The sequence below is a fragment of the Culex pipiens genome, chromosome 2 (assembly GCF_016801865.2).
Source record: "Culex pipiens pallens isolate TS chromosome 2, TS_CPP_V2, whole genome shotgun sequence".
Taxonomy (NCBI): Eukaryota; Metazoa; Arthropoda; class Insecta; order Diptera; family Culicidae; genus Culex; species Culex pipiens.
The window spans coordinates 77,822,077-77,844,615 of record NC_068938.1 but is presented as its reverse complement, the minus strand read 5'-3'; the positions used below and the strand labels follow the sequence as shown (position 1 = coordinate 77,844,615).

Here is a 22,539-nt window from a genome sequence, read left to right as displayed (position 1 = left end):
TTCATGTTGATTAACAGAGCAGAATCAGGTTTTTTTATAATTAAATATTGAAAAGAAAAAAATCTTTTGCTTTGTAACGTCACGCTACATATTCGCTCGCAGAATAGAGACCAAAACCTCAAATCCTTAACCTAAAATTGATTCTTATGCCAACATAAACGTATTTACAGAATCTGTGAAATAACTGGGGTGTTTGAGATTTTTTTTTGTTAAAGTTGTCGTGCGCATAGGTTTTTGAATCGAAATCAGTAAACAAACATTTTTGAACTGCTGAATCGATAAACTGAAAACTGCAGCTTTTGATAAAATTTACCCATTTTTTTTTGAGTGTTCAAAGGCCAAAGCAAAAATTATTAGTTGCCATTGGTAAACATTTCGAATGTTATTGTTAAACTTTATTTCTGGACATTTTTAAAGGCTTGTACAAATTTTATTTAAAGTTATTGTCACCCCCTTCAAAGTTAGCTCGAAAAATCAAGGGGCAATAATATATTTTTTCAAAAAACCTCAAAATTTCAATAGAATTTTAAGTGGAATCAGCTGAAATCAATTTAAAATGCATTCCCCTATGTTTAGAATTATTTTTAAGCATGTTTGGGTTGATTCAAACATATTTTGAATTTTTGAAAATTTTCGATGTTTAGTATCGCAAAGACATTTTTTTCGCAACATTTTTTGTTTTCGTCAAATTTCACATTTTTCGAAAACTAATGATTACAAAACAATTGAACTAGTGTAAAATGCATTTCAAAATAACTTTTTGAGACTATAGCTTGTCATTTCAGTTTTTACAATTTTACAAAAGTTGTAAATTAAACCAACAGTTTTTGAGATATCGTCAGTTGAAAATTACAGGCTTATAAGATGACACTTACAAAGTAAAAAAATGAGGTAATATTACGTCTGGGAATGGGTACATCTTAAATGTCAGACAAAAATGTGTAAATCTACTTCATGCGTACGAAAGGAAAAAAAATCATTTCCAAAAAATCCTCAAACTCGCGTAATTTTACCTCTTAAAAATGTGTACATTCACCGTTGTTCCAGTATTTTGCTCCTTTTTCAGTATAAATTGAGGTAATATAACATCATAAAAGAGGTAACCTTAAAATTTTACACCTTGAAAATTTACACTTTTTGTGTAATACAACGTACGGGATACGCAGAGGTACGTCGGCGTAAACCCTGTACTGCCCAATTTTGTTTCGAAATTTTTTATTTTTCCCGTGTTTAGAAGTCATTTTGAGCATCTTTTATTCTCTGAAAAACTTTACTTCTCTTGTTTTATTTTTTGTATTTTAATTTGCATTTATCTTGTTTAGTTTATGTTTGTTTTTGGTAGTATTTGGCCTATTCTACCACCTCCTATCATTACATTTTGCCTATCTATTTTTTCATGTTTTTACAGCCACTTTTTCAATTTTTTGCTTGTTTTTCACATTTTCAGCTATAGAATGACACCATTATCATTTAAATTGTAAAAAAAAGCGTAGAAGCATAGTCTGGGGCACTAGAAAAATAACTGCATACTTCTTTTACTTAAAATATAGGAAATGTTAGTAAAAAACACAGCCATAGTTGAACCCTGAAAAAAATACATTTTAAAAAACATTGGCAAAGTCACATAAAACAAGTAAAACTTCCAATCCAAATTTTCTAAAATTTTAAGAGTTCTTCTCTTCAATGCTTTTTAATGATTAAAAATTGGTTGAAACATTGAATTTTGGCGATTTTTCAGATTGAATCCCGTTTAGGAGCGGGGTTAGGTTGTAAAGCAGCTTTTCTCAACCGGTGGGAATTTGGGCATTCTTGGCCCCTCTCCCAAGAATGAGAGGGGAATGAGGATGCAAAAGAAATTCAAAGTCTTTAACGTGTCTGCAAAAAAAAAATCACTTTTGGATACTTTATTGGCAATCCTTAATGTTTTCATATGAATCACAAAAATTAGGATCAGTTCCTGAAAATATTTGAAATAGATTTATTAAAAAAAAAATTGGATTATGTTTGCAGTTTGTCGATCATGATCATTTTCATTAATTTGTATTTTTGCTGTCGTTTCATTCTCAGCTGCTCTTAAAAAAAAAACCCCTTTGAGTTTAGTGTGGTTTATGCTGAATCAAGAACAATAAAACTAAATTTCTCGTATAATAGTACTGAAAGTTTAATTTTTTTTGACAAACGGATTCTTAATTGAAAATACAAATTAAAAAATAATATCCAAACAACCAACCTGTCCAAACTGTCAGGCTTAAAAATATATTTTTTATAAGTTTTTTGTTGTTGTGCTCTTCCTATCATTAACAAAGATTTGTTTTATTCCTAATTATATAAGAATTAATTACTTTTTATGCATTCAGCTCTTTTTTCAATCTATCTTCTACGTCTTTAATTTTTTTATGAAACTTTCCAATTATTTTTGATTGAATCATTAATTCATTTGATTGAAAAGAACAAAAATTGTTCAGCATGAATTTGTGATTGCGAAATAAAATCACAAACTCAAATTTTTTGTATGATTCATTTACTCAAGATTTTTAAAAAACATCAATCATTTGTTAAACATTGAATCCAACAAAATATGTTATTTATTCAAATTCACCAAAAAATAGTTCAAAATTATAGAGGGGGGAATAAAGGTCTTGCAAATAAGCCAAGGGGGGAATGCAAAGAAAAAGGTTGAGAACCACTGTTATAGATGGTGAAACGTAAAATTTTCAAAGCGGCGGGTTAGCCGTGTGAATTGGGACGCCGACTTAGTAAACTGGATTTATGAATCGCCAGTTTGATGATTTTTATTCCAAATTTACACAATATCAGCAGCAAATTTAAATGTTTTTTTTTCTGACATATAAGATCCCATTTCTAGATGTGACTGAGACACGTAGCCTAGTGGTAACGCTTCCGCCTCGTAAGCGGATCAAAAAATATCATAATTTCCTAAAATTATAACCCTCAATTGACCAGAATTCCAAACGGTGCACTTTATCAAAAATTCTGTACAGTTCTTTTCGATTGCAAATTTAATTTAGCTTAAAAAAAATTTTGACCGCATTTCCGATTTTTTTCAGAAATTCATATCACTGGAGCCAGATTTTTGCACCATAACGCACTATGGCTCAGTAAATTCCCATAAAACATTTAAAAAACAAAAATTAAAAAAATACGCTTTTTCTTGCGATTTTTGGTAATCCAACTTTTTGTAAACAAGACGTAAATATTTTTTTTTTTTGAATGGACCTAATTAAAATGTACACCTTTTTCTGAGAAAATCCCATCTCAAGATACAAATTTTCATATATTTATTAGGGTGGGTACGTTTTTCAAAAAGTTCTCGGATCAAGTTTTAGTATGGTTCCCCTTGTAGGGTATGCCTAAGGCTACCAACTCTTGCTGAGCCAAAATCCGTATACACTCAAACCCCGATGGTTTGACACCAACTGTTGTCAAACGAACGGGGTCACTTTTTAGTTTGACACCCCTTTTAGACGGAGTTCACACACACTACCAAACGTTTGTTTTGATAGTGTGCGTGAGCGCCGTGTAAAAAGTGACAGTTCGTCACTTTTTAGTTTGACTTTGACCAACCAACGGGGTACAAACTAAAAAAGTGTCAAACGAAAAAGTGACCAACCAGTGTACTATACCGATATGACACCATGGTATAACAAAAACTGTCAAGGAATTACAGTGGACTCTCTCGTTGTCGATATTGAAGAGACCGTCGAGAGGGGGAGTTATCAAATTATAGAACGGAAAATCCAAGCAATCTTCTTTAAGGGACTGAAAATTTTATTGACAGCTGGAGCAATATTGTCATCGAGAAGATCGACAGCCAGAGAGTTCACTGTGTTTAGATAAGTTTAGAATTTGGGAATTAAAAATATTTTTGTTAAACGTTTAAAAGTTTACGAAATGTCAAGTTTGCTTTTACGAATAATATCGCTGTTAGTGTTTTCACGAAAACATTTCTAGAGATCCTATAAATACAAGCACAACACAAGGTTTTCACAAGCCAAAATTTGATCTTTAATTTAATAAATATGTTTTGTAAGGATTTTGAAAAGAACAATCATTGACAATCACGTTTGAACTGAGGAAAACCTGGAAAATTATGCAAGGTATCCCTTTAAAATCAAACTGACAGTTAAAAAAAAAATATCTAATTAGAGAAAGCTTTGGCCCAATCAAAAAAGCAATGAAATTTTTAAAAAGTTGTTAAAATTCCGTACAAATCCGTATTATGCGAAAAATTCCGTACAAAAATTCCGGTCTGTTAAAAATCCGCGGAGAAGGTCGAAAATCCGTACGGTAAGGAAAAAATCCGTACAGTTGGTAGCCTTAGGTATGCCCATAGGGACTTTCATGCCAAATATCAGCTCATTTGGTTGTAAACTGGCTGCGCGCATCAGGGTTAAAGTTTACATGGGAATTACTATGGGAAATCGGAACTTTTTGTTCAAACGCTCCTACAGGTCTGGGAAAATCACGCGCCAACTTCTGGTATGGTCAGACCTATGGGGAATGGTATGGAGAACACTTTTCCCGAAGAGAGCATATGAATTCGTTGTCCCTAGGCCTGGCGCATCGGCAAACAATCCGATGTCTCCGGAATCAACGGTTTTCCTTGAAAAGCATCAAATTTTCCTTAGCATGCTATGAAAGCTTGATGAACATCGCGACGCCATACGTCAGGCAGCTACCACGTGGTTGAAATATTTGCAAATAAAATACAAATTTGCTATGCAAAGATTCTGAATTCGACTAAATAATATCAGGATTGCTCGAAATGATCATTTTCGGTGTGCATCAAGCTTTCATAGCATGCTAAGGAAAATTTGATGCTTTTTCGGGGAAAACTGTTGATTCCGGAGACATTGGATTGTTTGCCGATGCGCCAGGTTTAGGGACAACGAATCCATATGCTCTCTTCGGGAAAAGTGTTCTCCAGACCATTTCCCATAGGTCTAACCATACCAGAAGTTGGCGCGTGATTTTCCCAGACCTGTAGGAGCGTTTGAACAAAAAGTTCCAATTTCCCATAGTAATTCCCATGTAAACATTAACCCTGATGCGCGCAGCCAGTTTACAACCAAATGAGCTGATATTTGGCATGAAAGTCCATATGGGCATGGCCTACAAGGGGAACCATACTAAAACTTGATCCGAGAACTTTTTGAAAAACGTACCCACCCTAATATTTATGTACCCATTTTGTATTACCAGCTGGCAAAATATGTAAAAACTTATGATGCATAATGACTTCTTTTGACACAGGGGAATGCATGAATAAAGATTTATCCAAATCAAAACATACAAATTTATAAATTGCGAAAATCTAATCCTACACAACCTCTCAACACAAAAAGTGCACAGATTTTTATGTGAATTTTAATTTTATAAATAGAAACGAAAACAAGTGGGAAACGGTTGACAAAGGATTCATTGTCTAACCTTTCACCGTAAAAATTGGGGCTCATAAATTATCGTTCTATTTAAAACAGCAACATTTGTTAACTTTCATACTATTTTTGAATTTTCTTCTAGTGCCAATAACAGTAATCATAACGTCATAGCCTATGACGTTATGATTACTGTTATTGGTTTATGGATGATCCCTATGAGTCATAGGGATCATCCATAAACCACATGATCTTGAAAGGTTGATTCTAGCGATTTTGAAGCCACATTTTAGCTATTTCGATCTCAGAGTATTGAATTTATTTGGGTGAAAATAAGTTAATTATTAAAAATACTAATCCTTTATCTTCAAAATAAACATTACTCACATCGTAGATCTCCTTTGCGCACGCTTTTGGTTTCTCTAGAATGATGCCCCGCTGGACGCGTTCGACGACTTCGGTGTTCTTTAGGCGACCGTACGGCATCTTGCCACAGGTGAACACCTCCCACATGAGGACTCCTAAAACAGAAAGAAAGCGTGAATTGTTATAACATTCATTGATCCACCTGAAAAATGACTCCTACCGTAGGCCCAGACATCACTCTTGGACGAGAAGCGGGTGTAGTTGAGCACCTCCGGCGGGGCCCACTTGATCGGGAACTTGGTGCCGCCCGAGCTGGTGTACTGATCGTCGAGGACGTACCGCGCGAGGCCAAAGTCCGCCACCTTGACGGTGTTTTCCGAGCCGACGAGACAGTTCCGGGCCGCCAGGTCCCTGTGGATGTAGTTGTGGCGCTCCAGGTACGACATGCCCTTGCAGACCTTTAGTGGGGGAGTGAGATTTTTTGGTAAAATTCAAGATCAATCGATTAGAAGGTGCAACTAACCTGTATGCACATATCTAGCAGCAGTCCCATGTTACCGATCAAGGACGTCTCGTGCCTTCGCAGGTAGTTGAGCAACGAGCCGTGCTTCATGTACTCGGTGATGATGTAGATTGGTCGGTGCTTTGAGCAGACGCCGTACAGCTGGACCAGGTTTGGGTGTTGAAGTTTTCTAAGATGAGGAATAGCCAAATTAAAGACATTTTAAATATTATGTTGGTATAGTTTCAGTACTCACGTCATCACTTTCGCCTCCTCGATGAAATCGTCCTCGGACATGGTGCCGACCTTCATCATCTTGACGGCGGTGTCGATCGAACCGCGCCACTTGGCTCTCCTCACCACGCCAAACTGACCCGAGCCGAGCTCCTCCAGGATCATCAACTCCGAGGGGTGAATCTCCCATTTGTCTGTTGAAGAAGTTAAGAAGTTAAGAATTGTCGATCTGAACTTGAAAGAAGCGCAACTCACCATGCGAAAGCCCAGCAGTCGGTGGCACTGGCCGGTCACAGGGTGACGTCTTGAGTCGACAAGCGAGTCCGCCCGAGTTGTGCCGGTGGTAGTTGATCAGATCCGGTATCGTCTCGCAGCAGTGCTTCTCCGACAGGTAAAACTCCATCCGGGCGTTCTGCTTGATGTGGTAGTGCTTCACGTGGGATTGGGGTCTAAAAAACAAGAAAAAGTGAGGTTAATCTCAACGTAACTCTTGGAGAAGCACCCCAAAAGCTACTCACACTTTGGTATGTAGCGAAAGCGTGTACAGGCCCTTGGTCGAGGACTTCCGGACGACGAAGCAGCCCTCCTTGTCGTTCTGCTTGAGCAGCGATTCGGCCCGCTGGCGGCTCATGTCGCCCACGTACCAGTCGTACTTTTGCAGCCCCAGCAGCTCCTTCTCCTTGACGTAGTTGCTGGGGATGTACCCGATCGTGCCGTGCTGGTCCTTGACCTTCCACCAGTGCTCCTGCGAGTCGTCGATCACCTCGTACTCGGCGTTCTATAAAGCAGAAAAAAAAGTTAATATAACTTGAACTAATTTCTGTAGTTTGAAATGTTCATACCTTTTCCAGCGACAGGTCACCGCTCTCGATCGCCTTGAAGGGGTACAGGGCGACCACGATCTTGATGCGTGGTGTGACATCCTGTTGAAAGTAGATAGAAAAATACAATTATTGTGAAACAAAGTGTAAGAAATGAGTTTAGGTCGAGCTCCCCAATGCAATTAGTAATAAACAATTTGATTGGAGAATTAATCAAATTGACGGTCATTTCAAAAATAACATTAACAGGGTTAAACATAATTAAATCTTCACAAAATATTTTAATTTTGTAGAAAAAAATCAAAAGGTAATATGACTAAATATCTATCGACCGACACTTTTTTTAATATACATTTTTTATAATAAAGCATGCAAAATTTTGCTTAACCCATACCGGAAATTTTAAAAATTTCGGTACTTTCGAAAAAATACGGTGAGTAAAAAAAACATAACAATTTTCGCAACGTTTGATACCAATATTGCAAATTATGAAAATTTTAGTATTTTCGAGAAAAAAATACGGTATTTTTTTTTTTGAGCAATTTTGAGTACACATTTATTCTTTGAAACTTAAAACATTTTCAAAAAAAAAAAAAAATATTCGTAGTGAAAGCATTGAAAATTTAACTTGGTGGTTGAATTACAGTGGACTCAATCGTTGTTGATATTGAAGGGACCGTCGAGAGCGGAAGTTATCAAATTATAAAACGAAAAATCAAAGCAATCTTTTTAAAGGGACTGACAAATTTAGATGAGAATTTTTGAAAAAACGATAACGATATGTCGTTATCGTCCTGACAATAACGCTAACCATTATCGTTATCGTCAGACGATAATATTGTCGACGATAATACTTGCCACTTCTTGGTATCATTTTCCGAACAGTAAATTGGTTCCGATTTGACCGTTCTAAATTGAGGCCACTATTCTGAATCTTTTTTTAATAAATTTCATCAACAATAATACAAAAAAAAAAAACATTTGAATAAAATTTATGCAAATTTACCAGAAAAAATGGTTTGACTTTGAAAGCTGATTGAATCTAGATTTTGATTATGTACATATTACAAATTTAAGACGTTATTATTGTAATCGTCAAAATCTGATCAGTCATGAAAAGTTCTATAAATCTCTCTATGATGATAGAATTTCCAGATTTCAACGATTTGACTTGTTGTATAAGTCATTCAAAGTATTGAAGATGTCCAATTAAACAATTTATGTATCCATTTTGTAAATGTTTCCGTTAAATCTTTCTTAAATAACAAAATTAAAAGAAGGGTTGCCAAAATATGAAAGTTCATGGCACTCAAATTCCTGTCAAAAGTTTTTCACTTATAGTTTTAAAAGGGGTTTGCTAGATCTAAGAAATATTCAAAAAGCTCATAAAAAAGTCAGATTTTTTTTGTTCAGCAGTTTTTAAAGAAAGGAGTTATCTGATTAAGCATAAATTGACTTGAATTTTTCGGGATCAAATTTTACAGCTTCGTAATTTTCTTAGGTCGTGTAAGGGTGATTCCAGTCAAGGATTATAACTTATAAAGTATTGATTATACAAAAATAGAGATAATTTATTTATGCTATCAAATATGAAATCAATATTTCCCCGCTATATAACCTTTTATTTTCTGTCTAATTTTCAACAAAAACATTTTCTAAAAAAGTTTTATTTTTTTTTAATTTGAATATTTTGTATAAGAAGTACTAATGGCTCAATTTTGCAACAAAACAAAATGTTGATTAAATTCGGTAAATAAAATTAGTACTCTTCACTTTATGTAATTCAAAATAAATTGTTTTTTTTTGGGACAATTTTTGAAAACAGTCTAGACTTGATTATCCGAAGCCTCGTTTTTCTGAAGGTTTCGACTAAAGAATCAAAAATCATTATCAAATATTGAAATTTTTTTATGTGGTTTTGATTGGTTGCATATAAAATGCATTTTCTCAATTTTTTATCACCGCCGTATTGGCCGCCATCTTGGATTTTAATATTCTAAATTACTTTAGAGTAGTGTTGGAGTCAAATTCGAAATGTACAATAAAAAATAATGCATCGAAATAGTAGTTTATGCAACAAGTTGCAAAAAGAAGATTTTTTCAGCCCGAGTCGTACATTTGCCCAACGAGGTTTTCCGAGTTGGATAAATACGACGAGTGCTGAAAAAATCAAATTTTGCAACTTGTTGCATAAACTACTATTTCGATGCCTTATTTTGCTTACAAATTTTTTTTTGCAATTTCGTTAAACGTTTTTTGAATGGAGTTTTATGTCTATCATCTATGTGTTCAGTAAATTCACCGTTCAAAATAAAAAATATTGAAAAATAATACTTTTCGATACCAGTGTTGAAAAGTTCAACTTTTCAGCACCTATTTTAGTGCTGAAAATTAGAACACTTCAGCACTGGTATTGAAAGGTATTAATTTTCCATTCTGTTATGTTTAGTAGGGAAAAGTAGGCTGATTAGCAGAAGGACAGTAAAAGTTGACAATTTCACAGCGGAATTGCAAAAATATATTTTTTGCATTAAACGCAACGGTCTTCTTTTCCTTACAAATAAAAAAAAATGAATGGAAAATTAGTACCTTTCAATACCAGTACTGAAAAGTTGTACTTTTCAGCCTGTAATGGGTGCTGAAAAGTTGAACTAAGAACTACTACTTTTCGATACTAAGTAACATTTTTCAATACTTTTTGGTTTTAAGCACACAAATTCCATTCTAGAAGGAATTGCGAAAATTTTTTTTTGCAATTCCATCGTGAAACTACTTACTTTTCCTGTCATTCTTGAACGACAAAATAGCCTACTTTCCTATACCAAAAATAACAGAATCGAACAGTAACACTTTTCAAAAATGGGTGCTGAAAAGTTTAATTTTTTAGCACTTGTTTCGAAAAGAAACACTTTTCAACATTTTTTTGATTTAAACGATTTATTAACAAAATACATAAAAATTTGACTTAAAATTTCACTCAATGGGTGTTTTTCGGAATTACAAAAAATGTTGTATGGAACTCGTTGCAAAACTTGATTTGTTCAGAACTCGTCGTATTTATCCAACTCGGTGAACTTCGTGCTAAAATAATCTTCTTTTTGCAAATTGTTGCATAAACTACTTTTTGTGAATAAATTTCCTGAAGAATTGATCATCCAAAAAGATTTTTTACGTGGCCTGTGGATAATAGAGTCTGAAGTAAGTTATGAAATATGTTGCAAAAACAATATTTTTTAGCACGTACATTGCACAGTGGTCCAGATCGCAAAATTAAGTGGAAAATGGATTTTCCGAAAAATGGTGAAGTTTTGGAGCATTGGTGTCTTCAGAAGAATTGTTGCAAATGGAAAAGGGCAACTTTTGGTTTGGTTAAAAATTAGGGTGGTTCACGATTAGGGTGATTTTGAAAATCTAACTTTTCAGGAATATTTTTGGGATTTTTTTCGTCTTCTGAGCAAGTCTCTACGAAATCGGCCGATTTCGACCATTTTTATTTTTTGTATTTTTTTATTTGACTTAAACTTTGTGAGAGCCTTCCCTATGACCAAATAAGCTATTTTGTGTGAATGGTTCATTTATACAAGTCTCCATACAATTTTGGCTGCTGTCCATACAAAAATGGTATGTAAATATTCAAACAGCTGTAACTTTTGAGTGAATTTTCTGATCAATTTGGTGTCTTCGGCAAAGTTGTAGGTATTGTTGAGGACTTTTGAGAAAAAATAGGTACACGGAAAAAAAATTGCAGATTTTTTAATCAACTTTTTTTTTACTAAAACTCAATTTCCCAAAATATGTATTTTTTGATTTTCGAGATTTTTTGATATGTTTTAGGGGACAAAAATCCGCAACTTTTGAGCCATAGAGAAACATGGTCAAAAAATCTGCCGCCGAGTTATGATTTTTTGAAAAAAACAGTGATTTTTGGAAAAAATCGAAGTTTCATGCAAAAACAAGTTTGACATTATTTTTTAATGCAAAATTGAATTTGCAATCGAAAAGTACTTTACAGATTTTTTGATAAAGGGCTCCGTTTTCAAGATATAGCCACCGAAAGTTTGATTTTAGCGAAATATTTGCAGTTTTTTTAATTTTTAAAAATAGTGACCATAAGTGACCATTTCTGAAAATATTTTTTTTGAAAAGTTCAGAAAATTTGCTATAAAATTGTCTAAGAGACATTGAAGATTGGACCTCGGGTTGCTGAGAGAGAGCCGCTTTAAGAAAAAGAAACACGAAAATTGAAGTTTTCTTAATCTCACCAATATAACCATTTTCTAATGACTCATGAAATTTCGATTTTTTCCAAAAATCACTATTTTTTCAAAAATTCATAGCTCGGCGGCAGATTTTTTGACCATGTTTTCTCTATGGCTCAAAAGTTGCGGATTTTTGTCCCCTAAAACATATCAAAAAATCTCGAAAATCAAAAAATACGTATTTTGGGAAATTGAGTTTTAGTGAAAAAAAAGTTGATTAAAAAATCTGCAAATTTTTTTTCCGTGTACCTATTTTTTCTCAAAAGTCCTCAACAATACCAACAACTTTGCTAAGACACCAAATTGATCAGAAAATTCACTCAAAAGTTACAGCTGTTTGAATATTTACTTACCATTTTTGTATGGACAACAGCCAAAATTTCATGGAGACTTGTATGGGTGAACCAATGACACAAAATAGCTTATTTGGTCATAGGGAAGGCCCCCACAAAGTTTGAGCCAAATAAAAAAATACAAATAAAATCCATTTCCGGTTTTGGTAGAAAATTGCTCTTCTAGAAAGTTGTTGGGCTCACCAATTCAAGCAACTTTGTCGAAGACACCAAAATTTTATCTCACAATCTTCACCTTCTATGACCAAATTTATCAAAATGCATCTGAGCAAACCTTTAAAAATCAGTTTTTTGAACGTAGGAATTCAGGGTTAAGTTTTAGAGAAAAGTAATGTTGGAAGCACTTTTAGAGCTCTAAAAATCGAACATTTTAATTTTTTGACAAATCAATTTGAACTTAAGGGTCAAAAGTTACAGCTATTTTAAGGTAAAAGAGATGCAAATTTTAGACTCAAACATTTCAAAAAGGCGCAGGCCAAATTTTAAGCGCCAAATTGCATTCGGAAGAGGAGATCTAGCACTATAAGCGCTGAAAAAATCCCAGGAGTATTTTTCTTTAAAATCGAGATATCTTCATCTAAAAATGTCTAATTTTCAAGAGAAAAGTGTTTGGGACCACCCTAATGAAATTCAAAAATTGTCCAACTATATGTTTTCCATGTAATTTTGCCCGCTGAATCTGTATCTGCCCTCAGAATTGTGCCAAAGTGTCAACAAATCAATTTTGGTCATATTTCGGGTTTTAATGATAATTTTTCATAGAAAACCAAAATGTACCCAAAACGTTTTTAAATATTTCAATTTTAAATCTTTTTTTTTACTCGCACACTTCTCACATATTCATTCTAAGAAGTTACTGCCCTGGTCATCGTCACCGGAAACTTAAAGTGACGATTAATCTAAAACATAATGCTGGTGTCCATGGAAAGGAAGTCGACATTTTAGATTGGCAAAAAAACAGTGTGCTCTCCCTTAACAAAGTGCATTGCCCACATTTCGTCACGGGCAGAGCACTGTCAGCACACAATAAAAAAAAACAAAAGGAAAGAAAGAAGGAAGCAGTGTTGCATCTTTTGCGTAACATTTTAAATTAGAATGCAAATTAAATTAGCTCTAAGACGGGACGTCGCAGAGTTCCCCCGAGAATGGTTGTGTACCACGTACCTTGGCCTTTGAATTCGGTGTTCCGGGCGCTGCTGTCGGACCACCGGGCATATTTAACTCGCCTCCGTTCGTATGATGACCTGCACCGTTGATGGACGCCGTTTTGAACGAGTGACTGGGGGACTGCGCCGTTTTTTTAGGGATTGAAAAGAGAAGAAAAAAAAGGATTCGGTTGAGTTTGGACGGAAATCGCACATGAATCAGAAAGTTAATTGACGGTTTTGGGTAATTTGTGACAATCGGTAATTATGCAGGAAAGGGTTGTGCGATATAAATTATGTGATAAGTTGAAGAAATTCTGAGAAGTTTGCAGTCTGATGGTTTGACCTCCACAAGGGTAGTTTTTGCTTGAAAAGTTGGACACTGAAAAATTAATTAATATCATGATCACGAAGACCACCTCAGCAAATAAAAACTAAGAAATCGATCACCTAGATTATGAAAATGGGTGGTTTCAACGAAACTTGATACTTTTTCTTCTGTCTAATCCTATACCGAAATTCTTTTTGTACGACTTCCCATGGCAAAAAACCCAATAACAATTCGAGAAGGCAAAAACCAAGCTGAACCAAGGCCATAGAATTCCAAACTTTTTCCCCATTCGATCACATAAATTTGACTTGCAAAAAGAAGAAGAGCCGGCAAAAACAACAATCCAATTCATCGTCTTTTTTGGCGGGATGCTGCAGAGAAGTTAAATAAAACACAATCTAAGTTGAGTCACTTTTCGTGTGAGTCGATTGGTTTGCAAGTTTCTTTTTGTCATGTTTGCATTTTTTACCTTTTGATATTGGAAAAGTTGAATGATTTTGAAAAAAAAACTTGAGTTCAATCTTACTTAATTTCAGTAAATTTTAGTAATTCTAGAAAAAATTAAAAAAAAACACTGAAAACAATTTAAAAAAAAAATATTCAAAAACAAGATTGACCAATCCCACAGGTGAATGCATCACATGCAGCACATCGCCGTCTCTGCGTGATTATCAAATTCCTATATTTTGATCAAGCCTTTCGAAGCCCATTGCGACCAACCAACTTTTCTCACGATTTTTCGTACGTTATGTGTGCCAAGCCAACACACGTTTATGTGTTCTTAAATGATGCTTTTTTTCTCCTTTTCCCCCCTTCTCGAGCATCACCCCAAACCCATCTTCCGATGAACGATGATTAGATATTATTTTTAATGCATGAATGGTCGCTAATCACCGTTTTTCCTCCTCTGCCATCAACGACCCTTAGTGAGAGCGTGTAAAAAAGGGCTGAGATGATCGATTTTGAAGGTGCGGGGAGAGCGAGCACTTTTACGACTTTCTTCCAGGAATCACGTGCGCACGACGACCAAGTGGAGATCAGAAATCGTCGATAAGGTTCTATCTCGGGCCGGCAGAAGGTTGGCGGTGGAGAGAGAAAATTGGTTTGTTCGAAAGGGCATTTAATTGGGTGAAAAAGCATTTAAATTCTGTGAGGTGGTAGCATTTTTATTAGCCGCATGGGGCGATCATTTAGATTCCAATCTGAAGAGCGTTAATCAATATTGGGATTGGGTTATGGGTCAGGTGGAAACCGTTAGGAAATTATTGAAGAATTTGATTACCTGCATGACAAAAAACAATTAAGAAAAATAAAAAAATAAAACACAAAAAAAATTTAGTTTGGAATGTACAAAATTTGGTTAATTTAATATTACTTGTTCTTTGAGAAATATACGTAAAAAATGTGTAAAATGTAAAATTCAACAGAAACTAATGAAAATATTGCCAGTTCCTAATAATAACACATTTTTCATACAAAATCTGTCACTATTTCCAGATGTAATACTACCATTATTTGTTTTTTTTTTGTGAACTGTAGGTTTAGAAAAATCTTTGAAATTTAAGTCTTTCCGAGAAATCCCGTAAAATCACGTCAAATTAAATAATTATGTTAATAATTTACAAAATTCTTCACATTGCTCAAAATCATACAAATTCTAAAAGGCTTGTTTGGTGCTTGTTAAATACTTCTTGATAAAAGGCAAAAACCCATTTTTTGTATGTCCAAATTTGACTGAAAATGAGTAAACAAACATTTTAATTCTTCTTTAAAAATAAGCCTGGTTCTAAGACTGAAATGATATCGAAGTACATTTTCAGGATTTTTTTCTTCATTTTAATGAAAGTATTCCCAATTTAGATAAATATCCAAATATCCATTAAAACTACCTCAACAAAATATTACTCTAAAGAATGGTATCTTTGGAGAATCGAATAGCGAATATATTTTTTCGTTAGCTTATTTTAGGGTCGTTGAGTTCAAATCTTATCATATTGAGTTGCTCAAGTGATTCGAAAATATATTATAAATTTAACAGGCAATTTACCAATTAAATTTGATCGCGATCGTCGCAGACCTATAAGTTAAAAGTGAGAAATAAAAAAATCGAAACATTTTTTGTACTTCATTCGATTTTCCGAAAAAAAACCTCCAGATAATCGAAATTTCGGAGAGTCGATTAATCTTAAAGTCAAGAAAAACACGGAAATAATGTTTAAGAAAAATTGCTCGTATATCTACAAATATGTTTTAAATCGTTATCTTAATGCATTTTTTAAACAAACAAATCAGGAAATCAACCATCTACTGCCCAATTTTTTTTAGCAAAATATTATCTCCTTGTTTAGGTGGTCATTTTGATCAACTTTTGTTCTACGAAAAACTTTACTTCTCTTGTTAATGTTTTTTCTTTAGTTTTTTATTCTCAGTATTAGGCCGGTTTAACAGTCTAAAAAAATCCGCTTCGATATGAATTGGAGAAATCAACGATTTAAAATGCATTTGAAATAGTTTACAGTTGTACACTGTACATTCAGGGTGGCCACGAAAAATACCATTTCCAAATTCTCGACTTTTCCACAACTTCAAATAATAGACATTTCTTACCGAAAGAATGACTTCAAATCAACATTGCATATTAGAAGTCAAAATTTCTAAATTAATTCTAATAAATTAAGTTATGACAATTACAGTAAAACAAGAAATTTAACAACCAATTTATTAAAACTTCAAACAGGAAAAAAAATAAAAAAATATTCTAAAAAATATATATTTAAAACGATTAAAAAAAGCTTAAATCACTAGTAGTCTTTGCGGCGAGTGCCAAAGATGAAATAAATAAATAAATAAAATTGTTACGTTTACAGTTAATATTCTTTTTTAGAAAATCGTGTAAAAATATGTTTTTTTACCAAGCTTTTCCAATTTTATAGATTTTGATATTAAATTTATAAATCATTGGTTGTGTATTTATTCAATGCAAGAGACAGTTTTACTCATGCATTAACTCTCATATCATGCAAACAAAAAATTGAGAAGATTAAATAAAAATTTGGATTGTATTGAAAAGTTAAGTTTTGCGAATAAATAAAGATCAGTTTTTATCTATTTTTATACACGCTTATAGAAAATTTTACGTAAATACGTTGAATAACTGCAGAAAAAAATGGCAAACTCCATTTGGATCGTAAATATTTTTTTTGAAAAATGTAAACGATGTGAAAAACATAAACAAAATAGGGTATTTGTCCCTATTTTGGGCTTAGTATCTATTTTGGGTCTATCAAACTTAATTCAACGAAATTGTGCATTTCACCAAAACTGGCAGTAATCTGCCACTTGAAAATGATTCTTGCTGTCATTATCTTCATTTTGGTGGGGAAGAATAATTCACTTTGTCCTTTTTATTTAGAAATAATGCAAAAAAATATATCACTCTACACTTTTTTCTTGGCAAATTGCTACTTGCCCATTAGGTCTAAAAATTTTTTTTATTAGTTTTCGTCGCTTCTGTGCTATCTTGTGACAAACGCCATTTAGTACTTTTCGAGTAAATCGATTTTTAAAGTTTGAAGTTAATTATCTTCACATCAGTTACTGATAGAATCATTCTGGATGAAGCGATCGGTTCGTACACTATCACTCAACAAACGCTCCAAGTATGAACTCATTTAGTAACAACTACTAAAAGATATAGTACAGAAAGTATACAAAAATCAGAAAAGCACGTGTCACAAGTGTGCCCTGAAAGTAAAAAATGTACTACGTGTCACAAGTGTGCCCAGAATTCCCATACAAACTAAGTTAACATCAAATTGATGTTTTTATGAACTTAAATAATATTATTTTTAAATCCAATGTTGTCATTCTGTAGAAACTATTAATTTTTTTTATTTTTTGGAATAAAAAGTTAAAATTTTCCCGATTTTCTTGGATTTTCCGGCTATTTTCGTGACTGCTGGTAAAATGGCACTAAAAGTAATTTTAATCAACTAAATTCATACAAAAATTATTGGAAAATACAAAAAATCAAAACATTCAACACGCTTTCAACAAATACAATCAAAAGAAAGTTGGAAAATCGAGAAAACCCCTGATAATCAAAGGTTTTCCCGCATATCCGAAAAGCAAAGACAATAACCCCGGATGGAAAATTATTTCATTCTAGACACAAACCTATGATTTATGGCAGATCAACGTGTAACAAGATAGCACAAAATTTTCGAATTGAAAATGTACTACGTGTCACAAGTGTGTTTCTACGAATTAATTAAAAAGCTCGTTGAATGTTGATGGCGTTTTGTATGGTCGTTGTCACAAGTGTGCCACCAATATTTGGATGGTGATTTGTATGGCGGTTGTCACAAGTGTGCCACCAATATTTGGATGGTGATTTGTATGGCGGTTGTCACAAGTGTGCCACCAATATTTGGATGGTGATTTGTATGGCGGTTGTCACAAGTGTGCCACCAATATATTGATGGCGTTTTGTATGGTCGTTGTCACAAGTGTGCCACCAATATTTGGATGGAGATTTGTATGGCGGTTGTCACAAGTGTGCCACCAATATTTTGATGGCGTTTTGTATGGTCGTTGTCACAAGTGTGCCACCAATATTTGGATGGTGATTTGTATGGCGGTTGTCACAAGTGTGCCACCAATATATTGATGGCGTTTTGTATGGTCGTTGTCACAAGTGTGCCACCAATATTTGGGCGGTGATTTGTATGGCAGTTGTCACAAGTGTGCCACCAATATTTGGATGGTGATTTGTATGGCGGTTGTCACAAGTGTGCCACCAATACTTTGATGGCGTTTTGTATGGTCGTTGTCACAAGTGTGCCACCAATATTTGGATGGAGATTTGTATGGCGGTTGTCACAAGTGTGCCACCAATATATTGATGGCGTTTTGTATGGTCGTTGTCACAAGTGTGCCACCAATATTTGGATGGAGATTTGTATGGCGGTTGTCACAAGTGTGCCACCAATATTTTGATGGCGTTTTGTATGGTCGTTGTCACAAGTGTGCCACCAATATTTGGATGGTGATTTGTATGGCGCTTGTCACAAGTGTGCCACCAATATTTGGATGGTGATTTGTATGGCGGTTGTCACAAGTGTGCCACCAATGTATTGATGGCGTTTTGTATGGTCGTTGTCACAAGTGTGCCACCAATATTTGGATGGTGATTTGTATGGCGGTTGTCACAAGTGTGCCACCAATATATTGATGGCGTTTTGTATGGTCGTTGTCACAAGTGTGCCACCAATATTTGGATGGAGATTTGTATGGCGGTTGTCACAAGTGTGCCACCAATATTTTGATGGCAAACTAAGGTGTAACGAATGTTACGGTGTAACGAATGTTACGGTGTAACGAATGTAGCGGAGTAACAATGTACGGTGTAACAATGTTACGGAGTAACCAAACTACGGTGTGAAGAAATGTTACGGTGTAACGAATATTGCGGTGTAACATGGTTATGGTGTAACAATGCTACGGTGTAACAATGTTACGGTGTAACAATGTTACGGTGTAACGAAAGTAACGGTGTAATGAATGTTGTGGTGTAACCATTTTACGGTGTAATCATACTACGGTGTAACGAATGTTACAGTGTAACGAATGTTACGGTGTAACGAATGTTGCGGAGTAACAATGTACGGTGTAACTATTTTACGGTGTAACCAAACTACGGTGTGAAGAAATGTTACGGTGTAACAATGTAACGGTGTAACAAAAGTAACGGTGTTATGAATGTTGTGGTGTAACCATTTTACGGTGTAATCATACTACGGTGTAATCATACTACGATGTAACGAATGTTACAGTGTAACGAATGTTGCGGTGTGACAATGTAACGGTGTAATCATATTACTATGTAACTATGTTACGGTGTAACGAAAGTAACGGTGTACTGAATGTTGTGGTGTAACAAGGTTACGGTGTAATCATACTACGGTGTAACGAATGTTACAGTGTAACGATTGTTGCGGTGTAATAATGTTACGGTGTAATCATATTACAGTGTAACTATGTCACGGTGTAACCAAACTACGGTGTGAAGAAATGTTACGGTGTAACGAATATTGCGGTGTAACAATGTTAGGGTGTGACCATACTACGGTGTAACGAATGTTACGGTGTAACGAATGATGCGGTGTAACGAATGATGCGGTATAACAATGTTACGGTGTAACGAATGTTACGGTGTAATGCATGTTATATTGGTGGCACACTTGTGACAACCGCCATACAAATCACCATCCAAATATTGGTGGCACACTTGTGACAACCGCCATACAAATCACCATCCAAATATTGGTGGCACACTTGTGACAACCGCCATACAAATCACCATCCAAATATTGGTGGCACACTTGTGACAAGCGCCATACAAATCACCATCCAAATATTGGTGGCACACTTGTGACAACCGCCATACAAATCACCATCCAAATATTGGTGGCACACTTGTGACAAGCGCCATACAAATCACCATCCAAATATTGGTGGCACACTTGTGACAACCGCCATACAAATCACCATCCAAATATTGGTGGCACACTTGTGACAAGCGCCATACAAATCACCATCCAAATATTGGTGGCACACTTGTGACAACGACCATACAAAACGCCATCAAAATATTGGTGGCACACTTGTGACAACCGCCATACAAATCACCATCCAAATATTGGTGGCACACTTGTGACAAGCGCCATACAAATCACCATCCAAATATTGGTGGCACACTTGTGACAACCGCCATACAAATCACCATCCAAATATTGGTGGCACACTTGTGACAAGCGCCATACAAATCACCATCCAAATATTGGTGGCACACTTGTGACAACCGCCATACAAATCACCATCCAAATATTGGTGGCACACTTGTGACAAGCGCCATACAAATCACCATCCAAATATTGGTGGCACACTTGTGACAACGACCATACAAAACGCCATCAAAATATTGGTGGCACACTTGTGACAACCGCCAAACAAATCACCATCCAAATATTGGTGGCACACTTGTGACAACCGCCATACAAATCACCATCCAAATATTGGTGGCACACTTGTGACAAGCGCCATACAAATCACCATCCAAATATTGGTGGCACACTTGTGACAACCGCCATACAAATCACCATCCAAATATTGGTGGCACACTTGTGACAAGCGCCATACAAATCACCATCCAAATATTGGTGGCACACTTGTGACAACGACCATACAAAACGCCATCAAAATATTGGTGGCACACTTGTGACAACCGCCATACAAATCACCATCCAAATATTGGTGGCACACTTGTGACAAGCGCCATACAAATCACCATCCAAATATTGGTGGCACACTTGTGACAACCGCCATACAAATCACCATCCAAATATTGGTGGCACACTTGTGACAAGCGCCATACAAATCACCATCCAAATATTGGTGGCACACTTGTGACAACGGCCATACAAAACGCCATCAAAATATTGGTGGCACACTTGTGACAACCGCCATACAAATCACCATCCAAATATTGGTGGCACACTTGTGACAAGCGCCATACAAATCACCATCCAAATATTGGTGGCACACTTGTGACAAGCGCCATACAAATCACCATCCAAATATTGGTGGCACACTTGTGACAACCGCCATACAAATCACCATCCAAATATTGGTGGCACACTTGTGACAACCGCCATACAAATCACCATCCAAATATTGGTGGCACACTTGTGACAACGGCCATACAAAACGCCATCAAAATATTGGTGGCACACTTGTGACAACCGCCATACAAATCACCATCCAAATATTGGTGGCACACTTGTGACAACGGCCATACAAAACGCCATCAAAATATTGGTGGCACACTTGTGACAACCGCCATACAAATCACCATCCAAATATTGGTGGCACACTTGTGACAACGGCCATACAAAACGCCATCAAAATATTGGTGGCACACTTGTGACAACGGCCATACAAAACGCCATCAAAATATTGGTGGCACACTTGTGACAACCGCCATACAAATCACCATCCAAATATTGGTGGCACACTTGTGACAACGGCCATACAAAACGCCATCAAAATATTGGTGGCACACTTGTGACAACCGCCATACAAATCACCATCCAAATATTGGTGGCACACTTGTGACAACGGCCATACAAAACGCCATCAAAATATTGGTGGCACACTTGTGACAACCGCCATACAAATCACCATCCAAATATTGGTGGCACACTTGTGACAACCGCCATACAAATCACCATCCAAATATTGGTGGCACACTTGTGACAACCGCCATACAAATCACCATCAACATTCAACGAGCCCTTTAATTAATTCATAGGAACACACTTGTGACACGTAGTACACTTTCAATTCAAAAAAATTGTGCTATCTTGTGATACGTGGTGTTATAAAATTAGACATAAATGTGTAGTGACATCTGTTGGTACCATACAGTTTTATAGCTTGCTTTTGCCCCTGCACGTGTCACAAGATAGCACAGAAAATTTGTTGAGAAATTGGTCTATGTCACAAGTGTGCCCTACGATATCCCGGAAACGGAAACGAATTTCAAAAATCGGGTGATGGCATCTTGTAGCGTTTGTTAAGTTTAATGAAACGCCATCATTAACTCATTTTCGACCAAAATGGCGTTTGTCACAAGATAGCACAGAAGCGACGTTTTGTTCTTGTTCAAAGTTAATTGTCATAGTTTTATTTGAATAAACATAGTCAAAAATAAAATAATTATGAAAATCTGCCTGAAGTACATTCCGTCATACAATATGCATCAGGAATTTAATTTCTAAACAAGCCTTTAATGTTTATTTAAAATGCAAAGTTATGAGCAATTGATTTAAATATAAAAAAAAAAACAAAATTATTAAACGGTTTCATAAAGTGTTTCTGACTATTCCAAGGTAATAAACAGCCTAAAATAAAAGTGAGCAAGCAACTTTCCATTGCAGATATAACTGAAAGTTTTGTTCCAGAAAACTGCAAAAGTGGTTAATATAGGTCAAAAAGTTTAGTGTGACGAAAATGGATTTATTTCCCCTATGCTTGGTATTCCTAGGTTTTCCCAAGTTTTTGACAAAA

General features: G+C 35.3%; 1 protein-coding gene across 7 annotated transcripts in view; it reads right to left on the bottom strand.

The window, feature by feature from the left end:
* Nucleotides 1-22,539, bottom strand: part of LOC120413569 (tyrosine-protein kinase Btk29A) — a 210,904-nt gene that overhangs the window by 5,562 nt on the left and 182,803 nt on the right. For all 7 annotated transcript variants that reach the window (XM_039574448.2, XM_039574450.2, XM_039574449.2 and 4 more), the window contains 8 exons: nt 13,099-13,221; nt 7,344-7,424; nt 7,020-7,279; nt 6,757-6,950; nt 6,524-6,695; nt 6,289-6,457; nt 5,986-6,223; nt 5,787-5,920 (listed from right to left, as the gene is read on the bottom strand). In XM_039574448.2, the coding sequence (XP_039430382.1) occupies nt 5,787-5,920; nt 5,986-6,223; nt 6,289-6,457; nt 6,524-6,695; nt 6,757-6,950; nt 7,020-7,279; nt 7,344-7,424; nt 13,099-13,221 (1,371 nt within the window). The remainder of the gene's footprint in view (nt 1-5,786; nt 5,921-5,985; nt 6,224-6,288; nt 6,458-6,523; nt 6,696-6,756; nt 6,951-7,019; nt 7,280-7,343; nt 7,425-13,098; nt 13,222-22,539) is intronic.